This window comes from Tachyglossus aculeatus, chromosome 5 (genome assembly GCF_015852505.1).
Source record: "Tachyglossus aculeatus isolate mTacAcu1 chromosome 5, mTacAcu1.pri, whole genome shotgun sequence".
In the NCBI taxonomy this organism is placed as follows: domain Eukaryota; kingdom Metazoa; phylum Chordata; class Mammalia; order Monotremata; family Tachyglossidae; genus Tachyglossus; species Tachyglossus aculeatus.
Window position 1 is genome coordinate 1,611,817 of NC_052070.1, and position 19,589 is coordinate 1,631,405.

At 49.7% G+C, this 19,589-nt stretch overlaps 1 protein-coding gene across 2 annotated transcripts in view; it reads left to right on the forward strand.

Moving 5' to 3' along the window:
* Positions 1 to 19,589, forward strand: part of PPP2R2A (protein phosphatase 2 regulatory subunit Balpha) — a 93,759-nt gene that overhangs the window by 64,926 nt on the left and 9,244 nt on the right. For both annotated transcript variants that reach the window (XM_038746910.1, XM_038746909.1), the window contains exons 4-5: positions 16,974 to 17,139; positions 18,783 to 18,895. In XM_038746910.1, the coding sequence (XP_038602838.1) occupies positions 16,974 to 17,139; positions 18,783 to 18,895 (279 nt within the window). The remainder of the gene's footprint in view (positions 1 to 16,973; positions 17,140 to 18,782; positions 18,896 to 19,589) is intronic.

The following is a 19,589-nucleotide window of genomic DNA, read 5'->3' on the forward strand; positions in this document are numbered from 1 at the left end:
GACTGTGAGCCTGTTGTTGGGTAGGGACCGTCTCTATATGTTGCCAACTTCTACTTCCCAAGCGCTTAGTACAGTGATCTGCACACAGTAAGCGCTCAATAAATAACGATTGAGTGAATGAATGAATGAATGAAGACAGTAAGGTCTCACATAATTTCTGTCCACCATGGGACTCATACTTTAATTAAAAGGAGGAACCACTGTTGAATCTATATTTCACAGGTGAGGAAACTGAGGCTCAGAGAAGCAAAAATGACTTGCTCGAGGTGGCGGAGTGGGGGCTTAGAACCCAGGTCCTCCGATGCCCCGACCCGAGCTGTTGACTTGATTTGGACTCAAGTGCCAAGGATAGGAGTAGAAAAGGGGGTGTTAGACCTTAGGCCTGGCCGTTTGATTGTCCTCTAGACTGGAACCTCTTTTAGTCAGGGAATGCATCTGCCAGCTCTCTTGTATTGGACTCTCACAAGCACTTAGTATAGTGCTCTGCAGACAGTAAGCGTGAAGTAAAGATTGATTGATTGCTTTGGGGAGGTAAAACGAAGATCCCTAGAAGAGTAAAAAAAAAAAAGCCGACGCATTGTAAAAGCAACTAGGAATTCCAGATAGAACATTCCGAAATGTGGAATGGTGATGAAAATCAGTCAGTGGTATTTTTTGAGTACTTGCTATATGCTTCACACTGTACTTAGCTCTTGGGAGAGTGCAGTACAGCAGAATCAGCGGCTACTGCCCACATAAAAATAATGATAATAATGGTAATTGTGGTATTTGGTTAGTGCTTACTGTGTGCATCGCACTGTACTAAGCTCTTGGGAGGGTGCAGTACAACAGAATTAGCAGACACTGCCCGCATAAAAATAATGATAATAATAGTAATAATTGTGGTATTTGGTAAGGGCTTACCTTGTTCCAAGCACTGTAATAAGCAGTGGAGTGGATAGAAGCAAATTGGGTTGGACGCAGTCCCTATCCGAGGTGGGGCTCTCAGTCTCAATCCTTATTTTATAGATGAGGTACTGAGGCACAGAGATGCTAAGTGAATTTCCCACGGTCACACAGCAGACATATGGCTGAGTCAGGACTAGGACCCATGACCTTCTGACTTCCAAGCCTGTGCTCTATTCACTATGCCATACTGCTTCCCTATGAGCTTACAGTCTAGAGGGGAGGACAGACATTAATGTGAATAAGTAATTTATAATAGATAATTTAAAGATATTTACATAAGTGCTATGGGGTTGGAATATCAGATGTCCAAAGATCACAGAACCAGGTGCATAGACGACAGAAGGGAGAGCAAGCTAAGGAAAAGAGGGCTTAATTGGGGAAGGCCTCTTGGAGAAGCAGAAAGTAAGAAAACAATGTTTTTTAAAAAAATCATTCCATATCAGTAAAAAGGTGACTTTAAAAAAAAAGACTTCTCTTAGGTGTCTACCAACACTGTTGTATTGTACTCTCCCCATCAATCAGTCAATCAATTTTACTTAGGACGCACTTATTGTGTGCAAAGCATTGCACTAAACACTTGGGATGCTTAGTACAGGGCACTGCACACTGTAAACACTCCATAAATCAATCAATCGTCTTTATTGAGCGCTTACTGTGTGCAGAGCACTGTACTAAGCGCTTGGGAAGTACAAGTTGGCAACATATAGAGACAGTCCCTACCCAGCAGTGGGCTCACAGTCTAGAAGGGGGATAAATAAATAAATATGGTAGATTGATGTAATTAGTACAGTGCTCGGCACACAGTAAGCGCTCAATAAATACGATTTATTGATTGGTTGATTGGTTGTCTCGTCGTTTCTCTGCTGATTTTATTTGGCTGCATTTTGGCTCGTCCCTTCTAGACCGTGAGCCCGTTGTGGACAGGGAATGGATCTTGTACTCTTCTGAGCGCTTAGAACAGTGCTCTGTACACAGTAAGCACTCAGTAACTATGATTGATTGATTTTACTTTCTCCTAAAGCTTTTAATGTTTGTCAAGCAACTGCTAAAAATAAAAGGAGAAGGAGGCCGCAGAGTGCACTTTAAAAATTCATAGTTTCTAAGAAGCTAAATTACTACAGTGATGTAAGTACCTATAAACCCTAATGAAATCTATGGCGGTGCCGGGTAGCTGGCGGGTGGCAGTGCCCTCCAGCATGGCCTAGTGGTTAGAGCATGGGCTGGGAGTCAGAGGGACCTAGATTCTAATTCCAGCTCTGCCACTTAATAATAATAATAATAATGGCATTTATTAAGTGCTTACTATGTGCAAAGCACTGTTCTAAGTGCCGGATTTGCCTGCTGTGTGACCTTAGGCAAGTCATTTAACTTCTCTGTGCCTCACTTCCCTGGTCTATAAAATGGAGATTAAGACTCTGAACCCCACGTGGGTCAACCTGATTACCTTGTATCTACCCCAGTGCTTTAAACAGTGCTTGGCCTATAGTTAGCACTTAACAAATACCACCCCCCAAAAAAAATCACTTTTCTGTGCCTCACTTCCCTAATCTGTAAAATGGGGATTAAGATTGTGACCCCCCCCCATGTTTTGTTTTGTTGTCTGTCTCCCTGTTCTAGACTGTGAGCCCGTTGTTGGGTAGGGACCATCTCTATATGTTGCCGACTTGCACTTCCCAAGCGCTTAGTACAGTGCTGTGCACACAGTAAGTGCTCAATAAAATACGACTGAATGAATGGAACTCTCTGGGCATGTTATTCCCCTCCTCAAAAATCTCCAGTGGCTACCAGTCAACCTGCGCATCAGGCAGAAACTCCTCACCCTGGGCTTCCAGGCTGTCCATCTGTCACCTCGCCCCCTCCTACCTCACCTCCCTTCTCTCCTTCTCCAGCCCAGCCCGCACCCTCCGCTCCTCTGCCGCTAGTCTCCTCACCGGGCCTCATGTCCCACCGTCAACCCCCGGCCCACGTCATCCCCCTGGCCTGGAATGCCCTCCCTCTGCCCCTCCGCCAAGCTTGCTCTCTTCCTCCCTTCAAGGCCCTACTGAGAGCTCACCTCCTCCAGGAGGCCTTCCCAGACTGAGCCCCCTCCTTCCTCTCCCCCTCGTCCCCCTCTCCATCCCTCCGTCTTACCTCCTTCCCTTCCCCACAGCACCTGTATATATGTATATATGTTTGTACATATTTATTACTCTATTTTACTTGAACATATCTATTCTATTTATTTTATCTTAATATGTTTGGTTTTGTTCTCTGTCTCCCCCTTCTAGACTGTGAGCCCACTGTTGGGTAGGGACTGTCTCTATATGTTGCCAACTTGTACTTCCCAAACGCTTAGTACAGTGCTCTGCACGCAGTAAGCGCTCAATAAATACGATTGATTGATTGATTGATGAATGACTGAATGAATATGGGACAGGGACTGTCCAACCCGATTTGCTTGCATCTCCCCCAGAGCTTAGAATAGTTCTCAGCACATAGTAAGCGCATAACAGATACCACAATGATAATTAGTGTTGTTGTTGTTATTAGTAGTAATAGTAATGGTCCATCGGACTTTTTTTCCCTATACTTCCATAATTCAGTTAAGACCAAACAGCCCTTAGTGTGGAGAGAGACAATCTACCCTCTGCTGGCCAGACTGCCCGGTGGAAGCAGGGGACCAAGGGGCAGAAATTGATTCAATTAAGTAATTCACTGATTGTCGTGTTTATTGATTGATTAAATTGATTGAGTCGATTAAATTGATAACAATAATAAATCGATGAAATTAATCAATAAGAAATTGATTAAATTAAGTGATAAATTTTAAGATTTGGACATTCTGTTATTTCCCCTCCCACCAATCCACCCTGCCAGCTGTAATCACATAACTCTAGTTCAGAATATAGCACTGCTGTGTCAATCAGTTAATTGATCGTGGTTAGTTGAACATTTACTCTGTAGAGAGTACCGTACTAAGTGTGTGGGAGAGTACAGGAGTTAGTAGCTTATGATTGATCCATTTCTATAAACTAAGCTAATGCCTCCTGATAAAATTTTGAATCCTGTGCACTCTTCTGTGTGTGATATTCTCCCTGTACCTGGCAACCCACTTAAACTATTAGTAATTGTGGTATTTGTGTAGTGCTTACTGTGTGCCAAGCTCTTTTGTAAGCGCTAGGGTGGTGCAAGGTCTCACAGTCTAGGTCGGAGGGAGTAGGATTTAGCCCCATTTTACAGATGAGGAAACTGAGGCACAGTAAAGTTACGTGACTTGCCCAAGGTCACACAGAACGGGAATTAGAAACCAGGTCCTCCGACTCGCCGGCCTGTGCTCTTCTCACTGGGCCAAGCTGCCTCTCAAACTCTTATCAAGCTTATCCAACTCTTTGAAAAGCCCTCTGTAGAAAGAACGCTCAAATAATCAAATTCCTCCTTCCTTTGTTCCCTCAGTGTTTTCAGCGAACCGGTTTGACTGTCCTAAATTACGGTGAACCCGTGAAACCCGATGGATCAGTCGAATCGGTACCCAAGGCACCACCTAGTGTTTGCTAAGCAACCCTGGAGAAAGCCTTCAGTTTTCCTTGAAAACCACCTCTAATGCTGAGAAGGAAGGAGAAATCTTGGTGCAGACTAGAGCTCCCGTCTCCTTAGGAGACCCAGAAAACGGTATTGATTTTTCTGTGAGAAATGGTGTTTTGGAAACCCGGCAGATAGTACCCAGTTTGTGACCGACTCCTGTATCGTCTTGAGGCCTGCTTCCCCTGCCCCTGCCAGCTCTACAGGTTCGTTGAAAAATTAGCACTCTAGTCGATTTCACCTTAGGAAGTTACAGACCAGGCAGAAGTTATCATTGAACTTCCCATCCCAAACCGGGCCTGCAGAGTACTGGCCCAAAATCCCATAAAGGCCGGACAGAGAAGTGTTGTCTTGTGGCCAGCTCTCCCTCCCATCGAGCTAGGGTGATGTCCGTGGGCTCCCGGTTGCGCTTGTGTATTTACGCTCAGTGATTTTGGAGTTAGAGGTGGATTTCTTTTCATTCACTTAGGTGTTTATGTGTTTTTAAAGGAAAAAGAAAATCTTTGAGCTTTAACTTGGCTCTGGCTTAGCTTCCTATCTGGGGGGCCCGGGCTTCTGTTTTACTTTGTCACATGCGCTGCACTGATGTGGTTCACACCCGAGTTGTGTGAGGAGTCGGTTGTTTGGTTTTTTCAGAAGGGTTCTGGTGGGTGGGAGAGCGCGGGGGGCGCCGACACTGGGGCGGTCAGGAGAGTCGCCGAGGTTGGGGCCGGTGAGTGGTTTCGGTGAGTGGCCTCGCTCTCCACTGAGGGGAGGGCTGGCCCTTGCGTAAATCACGTCTCTGGAAGGGGACCCTGTTCCAGAGGCCAATGCACCAACCTCCAGGGGAGAGAGCATTCGTTGTTGTAACCCTCTGGGAAGGCAGGTCCCGACCACCACGGCCATTGGCCCTGTTGATCACAGGACAGCCATTTGAAGATGTCCTGAAAAATTGAGACACTGGAACGCTTGAGAGAAGTCAGAACTGGAGGCAAGAGGTTGTGCACGTAATACCGGTACCTTCTACCGAGCCCTTATTCCGTCTCGAGTGTTGGGATCGACAGAAGATAATGAGATCCTTGTCCCACATGGGATTTGACCGCCTGAAAGGGAGAGAGCAAGCATTTCTGTCCCTGTTTTACAGATGAGGAAACGGAGGCACAAAGAAGACAAGTGACTTGTCCAGGGACACGCAGCAGGCCGGTGGATCTGGGACTAGAAGTCGGGCCTCCCGACTCCCAGCCCTGTACTCTTTCTATTAGGCCATCTGGCTCCTGCCTCCAGAGACGGTGGGTGAATCCGGAGTGCAGATGTGCCCCCTGACACGAGAGTGAGGGCAAAGAGAGAAGAGCAGAGGGACCGCGAGGGGGCCCTGAGGGCCACCTTCATTCAGTTTGATGAGAACAGAGGCAGGGTGGGGAAAATATTTTATTGTCACCAGAAAGCCACACCCCGCCCCATCCTGCCGGGCCTCTGACGGTCCAGGTCCAGCATGGCAGCCGGTAGCTGGATTCCTGCCGCAGGAGGCCCTCCCGCCAGCCAGACGTCTCACAGCCGAGTAAAGAACGGCACTTGAGGGAGTTTGGGAGCCCAAAGGGCAAAGCGGAAGCAGCCCTGCGCACAACATGGCGCGGTGAGCGGCCCTAGCAGTCTGGGAGCCGGGGGGGCCTGGAGCGGTTGAGGCTGGGGCCCCCCACCCCACACCAGAAAACAGGTTTCGGCGACTCCATGACCAGGGCCGGGTCTATAAGCCTTAGAACTGTGCTTTGCACATAGTAAGCGCTTGATAAATGTCATTATTATTATAAGCGGGGTACCTTTCCTGGTCTCTTGTCATTTGCCTTGCTCCGATGCCACTGGGGAGAGGGAAGAGGCATGTCCCGCCACCAGCGGGGCTGCGCTCCATTTGGGTTTGCAGTAGTGGGAACGGTTTGTGCGGAGCCTCCCTCTTCCTTCCTCTCAGTCCCCCACCTCTCCCTCTTGATCTCGACTGTCTCTGTCTCTCCATCCCCCTCCTGGTCTCCTGTGCCCAGTGGCATCCACTGGGAAACGACTGTTAGGGAAGAAACAAGTCAGGGAAAAGAAAGAACAAGCAGCAACTGCAAAATCACGTTCCATACCCCATCATTTCCTCCTCCATTATCCATATTAATGGGAAGCAGCGTGACTCAGTGGAAAGAGCACAGGCTTTGGAGTCAGAGGTCTTGGGTTCAAATCCCAGCTCCACCACTTGTCAGCTGTGTGGCTTTGGGCAGGTCATGTAACTTCTCTGTGCCTGTTACCTCATCTGTAAAATGGGGATTAAGACCTTGAGCCCCACGGGGACAACCTGATCACCTTGTAACCTTCCCAGCGCTTGGAACAGTGCTTTGCATGTGGTAAGCGCTTAATAAATGCCATTATTATTATTATTATTATTATTGTTGTTGTTGTTATTATTATTAGTGCCTGTCTCCTAGACTGTAAGCTTATTGTGGGCAGGGAATGTGTCTGTTCTTGTACTCTCCCAAGAGCTTAGCAGAGTGCCCTGCACGCAGTAAGCACTCAGTAAATACGATTGACTGACTGAATGCTCCCTCCCCGGCCCCCGCGGCCCTCCAGGACAAGCCGTCAAGGGCCGCAGCACCTCTCCTGCCCAGCGACGTGCAGCCCACACTGCCCCGGCTCAACCAGTCAACCGGTTGTATTTATTGAGCGCTTACAGTGTTCTCCAGTGCTGCCAGCGCAGGAAGCTTGGGCTCAGCTGCCACCCCAGGTGCTGGAGCTGCTGCTTTTCTGAGGGCAGCACAACAGTACAGTGGCTCCATGGTGGGTGGTGTGTGCCAGGGCCCTCCTGGGGCCCTGGGGGGACTCACTGACTGATTGACTGGCTACTTGCCCCTGCCCAAGAAGTCCACGGGATCAATTTCCCTGTTGCCCCGTATGGAGTTGGTGAGGGGGTGTGGGGGTGTGTTCTTGAATGAATGTATTCCATCCTCTAGGTCAGACTAGATGGTAGTCAGGGGACCTAGAAAAGGTCTTTTTCTTTTTTTCACAGTTTAGGGGAACCTTGAGTATGTTTAAAACAGAAGGAAAAAGAAGCCAGAAGAAAGGGAAACCTTGAGGGTACAGTGAGAGAAAGGAGAGAAAAGAGGGAGCAGGATTTTCCAGAGGTAACAGTCTTCTCCCAAGCACTTAGGCCAGTGCTCTGCACATGATAGGTACTCAGTAAATACCGGTGGGGTCTTCCTGGCAAATGCCAGACAAGCCTGGGCCAGTGCCGGAGGGAAGTGGTGGTAGGTGCCGGTGGTGTCCAACTTATATGTTGCCAACTTGTACTTCCAAAACGCTTAGACCAGTGCTCTGCACACAGTAAGCGCTCAATAAATACGAATGAATGAATGAATGTCCGTGGGGTCATCTGCACTCTGGTCCCTGCCCTTCGGGTTTCTGCTGGGACAGTGGGCGCCGCTCCAGGTTGGTGTGTACAGTGCCCACTGAGGGAGGGCCAGAGGGCCAAGGCTGGCCCGCAGCATCCAAGACCAGCAGGCGGGCCCCCGGCCGCCTCCTCGGTAGCCCCCACAGTCCTTGCCACCCACGTTAGCCAGCTGCTTTCGAGGGGGCTGAGGGTCCGTCTGCCCGGGGTTGTTCTGTCGGAAACCTTCCCCCTGAAGGGGTGGCTCTGGCAGACACTGTCCTACTTCCAGCTACTTTACTCAACAACCACAGCGAGGTGTGGGTCAGACTTTGGGGGGACGGAAGCAGGCAGCAGCCTGAGGAGGGCAGGAAAGCACTGGTGCTTGATGAGAAAGGGAACCTGAAGGCATGATAGGTGATCTTTGAGGGGTAGGTAGGAGAGCAGGTGGAACCAAGAAGAAAGTGGACGTGGCGCAAGGAATCGTGGGGAGAGGGCAGGGAATCTAGGGGAAGCTCCCTTGTCTCCCCCTTTTAGATGTCTCCCCCTTTTAGACTGTGAGCCCACTGTTGGGTAGGGACTGTCTCTATATGTTGCCAATTTGTACTTCCCAAGGGCTTAGTACAGTGCTCTGCACATAGTAAGCGCTCAATAAATACGATTGATGATGATGATGATGACCTTCGGTTTTACTGTGGAAATGATTTGCTGGCTGAGCCAAGCTAGGGAGGGAAGTGAAGATCACAAACGTTAATTCTACTGGAGAAGAGCTGTCACTGGGCCCACAACCGGAGCAGCAGCCTCGCTCGGTTGACCAGCCCTCTCTGATGGGGGCAGGCCTCAGCGTGAACTGGGGAGGGGTGGACTCTGCGAGATGTCCACCTGGGAGGCAACTGGAGGGACATTAGCTCCTGCCATGGGGGCCCGGGTGCCATATGAGGCAGGCCATAAGCCGCTTGGGCGGGTAGCAGATGGGCTCCATCCCCTTCCGCCACTGCCCTGCTTCTCCCACCCCACCTCGCTGCCCTTTTAGCCCTAGCCTTCTGAAAGGTCGAAAGGTCGTACTGACCGATTTTCATTGTTCCCTAGTGCTGTTATCTAAGATACTTGCCCCAAGGGAGTTAGTAGGGTTTCCCTCCATGGATTCATTCATTCATTCAATCGTATTTATTGAGTGCTTACTGTGTGCAGAGCACTGTACTAAGCGTTTGGGAAGTGCAAGTTTGCAACGTATAGTGACGGTCCCTACCCAACAGCGGGCTCACAGTCCAGAAGGGGGAGACAGACAACAAAACAAAGCCTATAAACCAAATAAAATAAATAGAATAAATATGTACAAGTAAAATAGAGTAATAAATATGTACAAACATATATACAGGATAGATATGGATAGTAGATGGTCCCAGAGTGGGGTCACTGGGAGGAGCTCTGCCCTTGCTTTCTTTTCCAGGTGATAACTGTGGACGGAGCCTGCTTTTTCTGCAGCAGGCTTTCTCTAATTCTTCCCAACCCCATCCCCTTCCCACAATCCTGAGATCCCAGAGAAATTGCTCAGGGGTTCGCAGGTCTCTTTTGAAAACTGCCAAAAGGTGGAGGTAGAGGAAGCCACGCCCATGGGGCGGTTCTGCCCCTTAAGGTGGCCACCGTCCAGGAAAGGGGTCCTCATGCTGTCGGGAGGCAAGGAGCCCCTTGGTCGTGGTGTGCCCATATTGGAGCAGCCCGCCTCTTTTGAACCGTGTGAAACAGCTGACCCTGGAATCCTGTCCCCTGCTTCCCCGGGGAGCCGAGTCCCTCCCCGCCGGGAGAGGCCAGAATTAGCCCTCGGAAAGCAGGTGCACGTTCACGATCGAATCTAAGGAGCTCCCCCCTCTCCGGGATGGCTGAGCCTTTCCCAGAAGGCCCAGGGGAGAATCTCTGCTCCCGGAACTTGCCCTTAGCCAAAAGCTGCGGAGCAAAATCCTCTGGGGGGGCGGGGAGGGGGGGTCCCACCACTGTTACCGTGGTGCTCAGGGCCTGGAGACGGAACTGGGTTTGGGGGCTACAGAACCAAGGTCAAAGACAGCCCACTCGATCCCACCTCGGAGCACTTTCTTCACCTGGAAATTGGCAGCAGAGCAGAGAGCTAGCCACTCAGGTCACTGCCCCAGTTCGGCGGCCAGTCCTCAGGCCTGTATATATGTTTGTACATATTTATTACTCTATTTTATTTGTGCATGTCTATTCTGTTTATTTTGTTAGTATGTTTGGTTTTGTTCTCTGTCTCCCCCCTTTTAGACTGTGAGCCCACTGTTGGGTAGGGACTGTCTCTATATGTTGCCAACTTGTACTTCGCAAGCGCTTAGTACAGTGCTCTGCACACAGTAAGCGCTCAATAAGTACGGTTGATTGATCGATTGCAGAGCACCTAAGTCCTCTGCCCGTTCAGTGGACCCAATGGATTGATTTAAGCATGAGAAGGAGTACCGAGGAATAAGAGGGCACAAACTCAATTATAGTCATTCAGTGGATCATATTTATTGAGCGTTCACTGTGTGTAGAGCACTGTACTAAGCAGTTGGGGGCATACAGTTCCTTCATCTGTAAAATGGGGATGAAGACTGTGAGCCCTACCTGGGGCAGCCTGATTACCTTGTAATTATCCCAGTGCTTAGAACAGTGCTTGGCACATAGTAAGCACTTAACAAGTACCAACGTTATTATACAGTATAAGTTGGTAGTTGTGTTTTCTCCTTGAGGAGTTTACAGTCTACAGCAAGGAGGGGGAGAACAGGCTAGGTAAGTGTATGAGTAAGGGCTTAAATGGTAAATCAGTATACACGGAGTTGGGATTAGAACCCACGACCTCTGACTCCCAAGCCCGTGCTCTATAATAATAATAATAATAACGTTGGTGTTTGTTAAACACTTACTATGTGCCAAGCACTGTTGTAAACGCTGGGATAGATACAAGGTAATCAGGTTATTCCACATAGGGCTCACAATCTTCATCCCCATTTTACAGATGAGGGAACTGAGGCCCAGAGAAGTTAAGTGACTTGCCCAAGGTCACACAGCTGACAAGTGGCGGAGCCGGGATTAGAACCCACAATCTCTGGATGCCCAGCCCGTGCTCTTTCCACCGAGCTGCGGTGCTTCTGTAAGTGCTTTCCTCCTCACAAGAGCTGGGGGAGTGGTTTGGGGAGGGATGTGCCTGGGGAGAAGAAAACTGAATCAAGGCAGGCCTCCTGGAGGAGGTGGGATTTCAATGAGACCGTCCAGGCTACAAGCCAAGAGCCGAGGACCCAACCAAGCCAACGGGCGGTCCGTTTCAATCAGCGATATGGAGCGCTTACTGTGTGCAGAGCACTGTACTAAGCACTTGGGAGAGTACAGTAGACCAAAGCTGGTAGGCACACTCCCTGCCCACAATCAGCTCTCAGTCTAGTTTCAAAGCAGTGAAAGACCCAGCCACAGCAGCAAGAGTCACAATGCCCTTCTCATTTTCTCGTAGATCATCATCATCATCAATCGTATTTATTGAGTGCTTACTGTGTGCAGAGCACTGTACTAAGCGCTTGGGAAGTACAAGTTGGCAACAGATGTTAGCTCTAGGGGCAGATATCATTTTAGAGAAGTGTCAGAGTACCAGCCGAGCTCACAGGAGAAAGGTTTGCGGCAGAAGGTGAAGTCAGTCATATTTGTTGAGCGCTTACGGTGTGCAGAGCACTGGACTAAGCGCTTGGGAGAGTTCAGTATAACATTTCCTGCCTCCAAAGAGGCTCGCTGACCTGGAGAGGTGGGGGCATCTGGGGGACACAGCCTCATACAGAGGCAGAAAGCAGCCAGGGCCTGGTGGGGAGCGTGTTCCCGGGCACATCCCCGGTTGGAGGCTACGGCCGAGAGCCTGCTCACAGCTCCAGCTTCCCCACAGGAAACGGGAGTTATCCACTCCTAAGAACGGAGTACAGTGCTGTGCACACAGCAAATGCTTAATAAATTATGATTGACTGACTGACAGAATATGTCTGCTATATTGTGGATTGGGAAGCAGCATGGCCTAGCGGATAGATCACGGGCCTGGGTGTCAGAAGGTCATGGGTTCCAATCCCAGCTCTGCCACATGTCTGCTGTGTGACCTTAGGCATGTCACTTCACTTTTCTGGGCCTCGGTTCTCTGATTTGTACAGTGGGGATTTAACCCTCTGAGCCCCATGTGGGAAGGGATCGTGTCCAACCTAGTTAACTAGTATCTACTCCAGTGCTTCGAACAGTGCTTGGCACATAGTAAGCGCTTAACAAGTACCATAATTATCATTTTCATTGTTATTATTAGTAGTAGTAAATACCTTTGATTAATAATGTAGAGCGGTGTGAAGGCATGAGGATCTCCGCTGGATCGGGCTGGAGGTTCCAGCCAGGCCATCCTCTGGCACAGAATCCAGAGGGTGCCGAGGGCAGCCCTCCCTGGTAGTGGTTCCAGTGGGTACAGGTGTCGCTGCCAGTGTGCATTGGAGCGGAGTGCTTGGCACGTTCATAGCACTCAATAAACAATTCTTATTATTAGCATCCAGGCATTTCAGCTTGCTCTCCACCGGTCCTTTACAGACCTCCTATCCGTCAGTTGATCCCAACCTACTTTGGAGCTAGCGTCGATTCCGGCTTGCATAACTTCTTCTTGCCGCGCAGGTCATATGTTTGCCCTCCACTGTGTGAGGAAACCGAGCCTTGTTCCCTGCTCTCTGGTCTTGGGGCTGTGGAATTGGGGGAACCGAAACTTGAGGTCAGTCCCTTTCATCCTCCGTGAGTCTGTGATCTTAAATGTGGTCTACCCCCAGCCTCCTTCCACACAGTTGAGTGTGAGCCTTATCAGTCCAGGCCCCCTCCCCCTGCTCAGTCTGACAGCCCTCATCTGCGCCTTTTCACCATCTCAGGATGGGCCTCCTCTTCCCTTCTACCCCCAACGGGCTGCCTACCTTTCTGTGTTTTCCGGTGGCCCTGGGCCCCTGGCCCTGTGTTCGGTTTGGCCGGCTTGCCCCTCGGTACCCTGCTTGGGAGCTGCGTAACGGCGCAGCTCGGCCTCGTGAAGACCGCGAGCGCCCTGAGATCTTCCCGTCGTTTGTCGCCGTCAGCCTGGCACTTGAGGCTCTGGAAGAGTTTTGGGTCCTCTGACAACTTGCAGATTTCACCGCCCACTCCCTCTGGCAGATGATTTATGAAGACGTTACTGAAAACCAGTTTGAGCACCCCAGGCCTGCTCGGGGGCGGCGGGGTGTGCGGAGGCTGATTGTTTAATCCGTCTCTGCTCGGAGTCGGGGCCTTCCTCCCTCCGTTTCTGGTCGAGGAGTCGGTTTTCCATCCCCGACGCAGCACCCTTTCACCGCCGCCCCTCCGGCTCACGGGCACCCCATGGTTTGGAAGCCACGGCCCCCGGGGGAACTCGGGAGGCCCGATTTCCTCTTGGAGCGCCAACGGGTGACGCTTTCCTAAGGCTTTAGTCGGTTTGAGAGTCAAGCAACTTGTCCGGCAGAGAAGGAGGGGACCCCTGTGTGCAGGGCCCCCTATCCTCTCTGTGGATAGGCACAGAGAAGTTAAGTGGCTTGCCCAAGGTCACACTGCAGATGAGTGGCAGAGCGAGGATTAGAACCCACGTCCTCTGACTCCCAAGCCTGTGCCCTTTCCACTAAGTCACGCTGCTTCTACACATGGTCTGGTGTGGGGAATAACACAACTTAAAATCAGGTTCTGATAAATAATCGTTGCCGCTGTTCATTCAGTTGTATTTATTGAGCGCTTACTGTGGGCAGAGCACTATACTAAGCATTTGGAAGAGTAAAATGCAACAATGAACAGACACATTCCCTGCCCACAACAAGCTGGAATGCCCTCCCTCCTCACATCCACCAAACTAACTCACTCCCCCACCTTCAAAGCCCTACTGAAAGCTCACCTCCTCCAGAAGGCCTTCCCAGACTGAGCCCTCTTCCTCTGCTCCTCCCCTCCCCATCGCCCCCACGCCCTCCCTCTGCTCTACCCCCCCCCACTCCACAGCACTTGTGTATATTTATACATATTTATTACTCTATTTTATTAATGATGTGTATATATCTATAGTTTCACTTATTTTGATGCTGTTGATGCCTGTCTGTTTTGTTTTGTTGTCTGTCTCCCCCCTTCTAGACTGTGAGCCCGTTGTTGGGTAGGGAACATCTCTGTGTGTTGCCGACTTGTACTTCCCAAGCGCTCAGTACGGTGCTGTGCACACAGTAAGTGCTCAGTAAGTACGATTGAATGAATGGTTTAGAGAAACGTGCCCTGCGTATGTCCGTTGCCTCCAGTCGGCAAGAGACTCGGGGTGGGGGTGTCTCTCCCCACTTCAATCCATACTTCATGCTGCTGCCCGGATTGTCTTTGTCCAGAAACGCTCTGGGCATGTTACTCCCCTCCTCAAAAATTGCCAGTGGCTACCAATCAATCTGCGCATCAGGCAGAAACTCCTCGCCCTGGGCTTCAAGGCTGTCCATCCATCACCTCGCCCCCTCCTACCTCACCTCCCTTCTCTCCTTCTCCAGCCCAGCCCGCACCCTCCGCTCCTCCGCCGCTAATCTCCTCACCGTACCTCGTTCTCGCCTGTCCCGCCATCGACCCCCGGCCCATGTCATCCCCCGGGCCTGGAATGCCCTCCCTCTGCCCATCCGCCAAGCTAGCTCTCTTCTTCCCTTCAAGGCCCTACTGAGAGCTCACCTCCTCCAGGAGGCCTTCCCAGACTGAGCCCCTTCCTTCCTCTCCCCCTCGTCCCCCTCTCCATCCCCCCATCTTACCTCCTTTCCTTCCCCACAGCGCCTGTATATATGTATATATGTTTGTACATATTTATTAATCTATTTTACTTGTACATATCTATTCTATTTATTTTGTTAGTATGTTTGGTTTTGTTCTCTGTCTCCCCCTTCTAGACTGTGAGCCCACTGTTGGGTAGGGACTGTCTCTATATGTTGCCAACTTGTACTTCCCAAGCGCTTAGTCCAGTGCTCTGCACACAGTAGGAGCTCAATAAATACGATTGATGATGATGATTCTCTGGGCTTGGGTCCTTTTCCCCCGACCAGGGAACCCCGAAACTGGCAGCCAGGTGATCACCTTCTCTTGGGGCCCAGGGCTTTGTCCTCCTCGGGCCCAGTTGTTGCCTCTGCGGCAGTTTTTCTCCTCAACATCTTCTTCTGGTCTCCCTGGGCCCTGGGAGTGTCACCACCTAGTGGCCTCTTTGCGTATTTTCACCCATTTTTAGAAATAACGCCAATAATAATTTGGTTGATGCCTGAAAGAAGTACTTGTTTTCAGGTACACCTTCACCATCATCATCATCAATCGTATTTATTGAGCGCTTACTGTGTGCAGAGCACTGTACTAAGCGCTTGGGAAGTACAAGTTGGCAACATATAGAGACAGTCCCTACCCAACAGTGGGCTCGCAGTCTAAAAGGGGGAGACAGAGAACAAAACCAAACATACTAACAAAATAAAATAGAATAGATATGTACAAGTGAGGATGGGAGATCAGAGAGAAGGCCTTCATATGGGCCTAGAGGCTTAGTGACCAGAGCTCGGGCTTGGGAGTCAGAGGACATGCGTTCTAATCCCGGCTCCGCCACCAGTCTGCTGTGTGACCTTAAGCTAGCCACTTAACTTCTGTGCCCCAGTTACCTCACCTGTAAACTGGGGATTAAGACCGTGAGCCCCACATAAAACAACCTGATAACCTTGCATCTGCCCCAGTGCTTAGAACAGGGCTTGGCACATAGGAAGTGCTTTAACGAATGCCATTATTATTAGTAGTAGTATTAGTATTATTATTAGTATTAGTATTATTAGTATTATTATCATTACTAATCGAGAAGCACATACTTCAGTGGGTATTTGAGTTTCATTTTAAAGCAAGGACATGGTCTGTCGGCAGTACGCTGGGTTTTTGACTATGTAGGTCTTCCAGCCTCACTCCCAGGATGGCGTTTGGGATTATGGCGAGGTCACGCGTCGGGCCTCGGTCCGATCCAGGTTCTGAGCTCTGCAAGCGGTCAGCCGGTCGCCTGAGGCCTCTGGCTGGCGGGCTCACTGGCCACCGCCAAAGCCTCCCAGGTCCCTGGGAGAGCCCCAAGGCCACCCACCCGCAGCAGATACAACATGAGGTTGCAGGTCCTGGAGCCCGCCTGCCCCGGGGCCCAGGCACTTCAACCTGGCCTAGGTCACTGACCTCTTTGGCCCTCCCCACCCGAGCCCCTTCTTTCCTCTCCCCCTCGTCCCCCTCTCCATCCCCCCGTCTTACCTCCTTCCCTTCCCCACAGCACCTGTATATATGTATATATGGTTGTACATATTTATTACTCTATTTATTTATTTATTTATTTATTTATTTTACCTGTACATTTCTATCCTACTTATTTTATTTTGTTGGTATGTTTGGTTCTGTTCTCTGTCTCCCCCTTTTAGACTGTGAGCCCACTGTTGGGTAGGGACTGTCTCTATGTGATGCCAATTTGTACTTCCCAAGCGCTTAGTACAGTGCTCTGCACATAGTAAGCGCTCAATAAATACGATTGATTGATTGATTGATTGATGAGTTACGGTGGGGGCAGAGCCGCCGGCATTGCCGGGCAGTTGGTACCACTGATGGGCTCCGGAGCCAGTCGGGAGGTTCAACTTGTCGCAAGCCCAGCCGGCTGTCTGCATGTCGACAGGGGACTTTCGGCATCTCCCCCGCCCCCGGATGCCTCTTATGCTGTCAAGAACGGAACCCCGCTTTGTGCCAGATGATTGGGGTCTGGGCCTGTTGCTCGGCCGGGAGCAGTCCGACTTCCGGGGGTGGCGGGACGGACCGAGGGTGCGCTTTCACGGGACTCATCCCTTGCCGGTGGTGTCCGGCAGACGCATCCCGGGAAACCATCTTTTGGCCTTACAGCCCTCCGACCCTGAGCCCCTTGGGCCCCTGTGGCTCCTTTGGTGTGGCGATGGCAAGGGCTTGGCCATTTTGGAAAGTGCTTCGTTGTTGTATCTTCTGATAGTTGATGCCTTCTGAAAACCATTCTGACCTTAATCCATCTGCCTTTCTGTTTTTGGTTTAGAACAAAACTCCGTCTCGCAGCAGAGGAGAATACAATGTTTACAGTACCTTCCAGAGCCATGAGCCAGAGTTTGATTACTTGAAAAGTTTAGAAATCGAAGAGAAGATCAACAAAATTAGGTGGTTGCCCCAGAAAAATGCTGCTCAGTTTTTATTATCTACTAATGGTAAGTACGAGAAGTCATCCGGCCGTGGAAGCATGTTGCTGGGTGCTTGAAGGCCTAAAAGCTGGTACGCCCGATGGAGTGTAAGCCCCCTGAGGGCAAGGAACCTCTCCCTTCTTTACTTTGGGTTTCCCAAGCACCAAGCACTGAACAGTGCACTGTCTAATAACTGTGGCGTTTGTGAAGCATGTACTATGTGCCGAGCACTGTACTAAGCACTTGGGTAGATATTAGGTAACCTGGTTGGACCCAATCCCTGTCTTATGAGGGATTGACAGCTTAAGGGGGGGAGCAGAATAAATATTTTACCCCCATTTTACAAATGAGGAAACTGAGGCCCTGAGAATTTAAGGGATTTTCCCAAGGTCACAAAGCAGGAAAGTGGCAGAGCCACTATTAGAGCCGAGGTCCTCTGATTTCCAGACGTATGTTCTTTCCGCTAGGCCCCACTGCCTCCCCGAGTGAAGAGTAGACAGATGAACTTGTACTTCCCAAGCGCTTAGTACAGTGCTCTGCACATAGTAAGCGCTCAATAAATGCGATTGATGATGATGATGAACAGACAGATAACGTTAGGCCTGAGATGCCAGGTAGTAGGGCGGGTCAGCTCTCTTCCTCCCTTCAAGGCCCTGCTGAGAGCTCACCTCCTCCAGGAGGCCTTCCCAGACTGAGCCCCTTCCTTCCTCTCCCCCTCATCCCCCTCTCCATCCCCCCATCTTACCTCCTTCCCTTCCCCACAGCACCTGTATATATGTATATATGGTTGTACATATTTATTACTCTATTTATTTATTTATTTATTTATTTATTTATTTTACTTGTACATTTCTATCCTATTTATTTTATTTTGTTGGTATGTTTGGTTCTGTTCTCTGTCTCCCCCTTTTAGACTGTGAGCCCACTGTTGGGTAGGGACTGTCTCTATGTGTTGCCAATTTGTACTTCCCAAGCGCTTAGTACAGTACTCTGCACATAGTAAGCGCTCAATAAATACGATTGATTGATTGATTGGGAGTGTTCATGAGGGGATGCCCCTTCGTGGCTGTGGCTTTTGGGGAAGACTTTCAAGGAGGGCGGAGGCAGTGGGCAGAGAAGAGGCCTTCCGACTTATAGTATACTCTCCCAAACATTTAATACAGTGCTGTGCACACAGTAAGTGCTCAAAAAATACAGTTATTTTTTGGATTAGTTGAAACTAAGGGGTGAGGGGGTGGTAATTGTGTCCGGGATATCCAAGCGTAACTGTCCCTCTGGTGCCCCACCTGCGCGCACCTTGGCTGGGTTCCGGAATTCCCACCCAACTCTGTGCCATTTGGGGGCTCCCCATTGCTTCCCCGAAGTCCTGGGGTCCGGCTTGCTCTGACGTCCCCAGGGCTCCAGGGGACACACAAAGAGCGGCTGTCGGAGGCCCTCATTTCCTACAGAAACTGCCGTTGTAACATTCTCTAAAAACTTTCTGATGGGTGGGCTGGGGCCCAAAGAAATCTCTTGCGTCTTGCAACTGAATTCACTTAAGCAGAAATAGCATTTGCTGAGCGTCCATTGGGTACCATTCCCTGTACTGAGAACTCCGTATTTCGTGAATGTGCCATTAGTTGCCTTCCTGTCGGTGCTTTGACGTGAGAAAAGATCATTTTGTTTTCCAGATAAAACAATAAAATTATGGAAAATTAGCGAAAGGGACAAAAGACCAGAGGGGTATAACTTGAAGGAGGAAGATGGAAGGTATAGAGACCCTACTACAGTGACTACACTACGGGTGAGTGGGCTGCGGGCAACTTGCGACTTCTCAAAGTCTGTCTCTCTGAGTTTCGATTTAATTTCACAGCAGTTCTCTGGATCGGTGAGCTTTCATCGTGAGTTTTCGCATCATCTGTAGGAGAATTTGGTCATTTCAGACTGGCCTCTGGGGTAACCTAATTCTCAGGAAAGAGAACCGTGAATGGATGTTTTGAGTTTCTTGCTTAGTCACTTCAAATTTATCTATCTATCTATCTATCAGTCTATCTATCCATCTATCTATCTATATTATATATATATATATATATATATATATATATATATATATGCATATGTATATATTTTAAATAAATACCGTGCCCCCTTCAGGCAAAATTGTAGGTTACTTAAGTTAAAATTGGAGTTATAGGCAAGGGTCAGGGGCAGGTCGACCTGAATCAATGATTGAGCTAACTCCTCCTCCTGAGCTCCTTTCTCAAATGGTAAAGGGCTATGTCATAATATAGCATGCTTATGAACCTGGACACCTCCCCCGCCCTTTTACCTTTCTTCCCCTCTTTTCCCCCTCTCTCTCCTGTTCCCCACAAACACACACACACTCACATCGAAACAAAGCAGGGAGGTGGGGAACGGATTATTAATGTTAGCAAGTGGTTTGTCCCAAACAAAGGGTGCCTGGATATCAGGAGAAGAAAGTTGAGTGACCTTTTGGC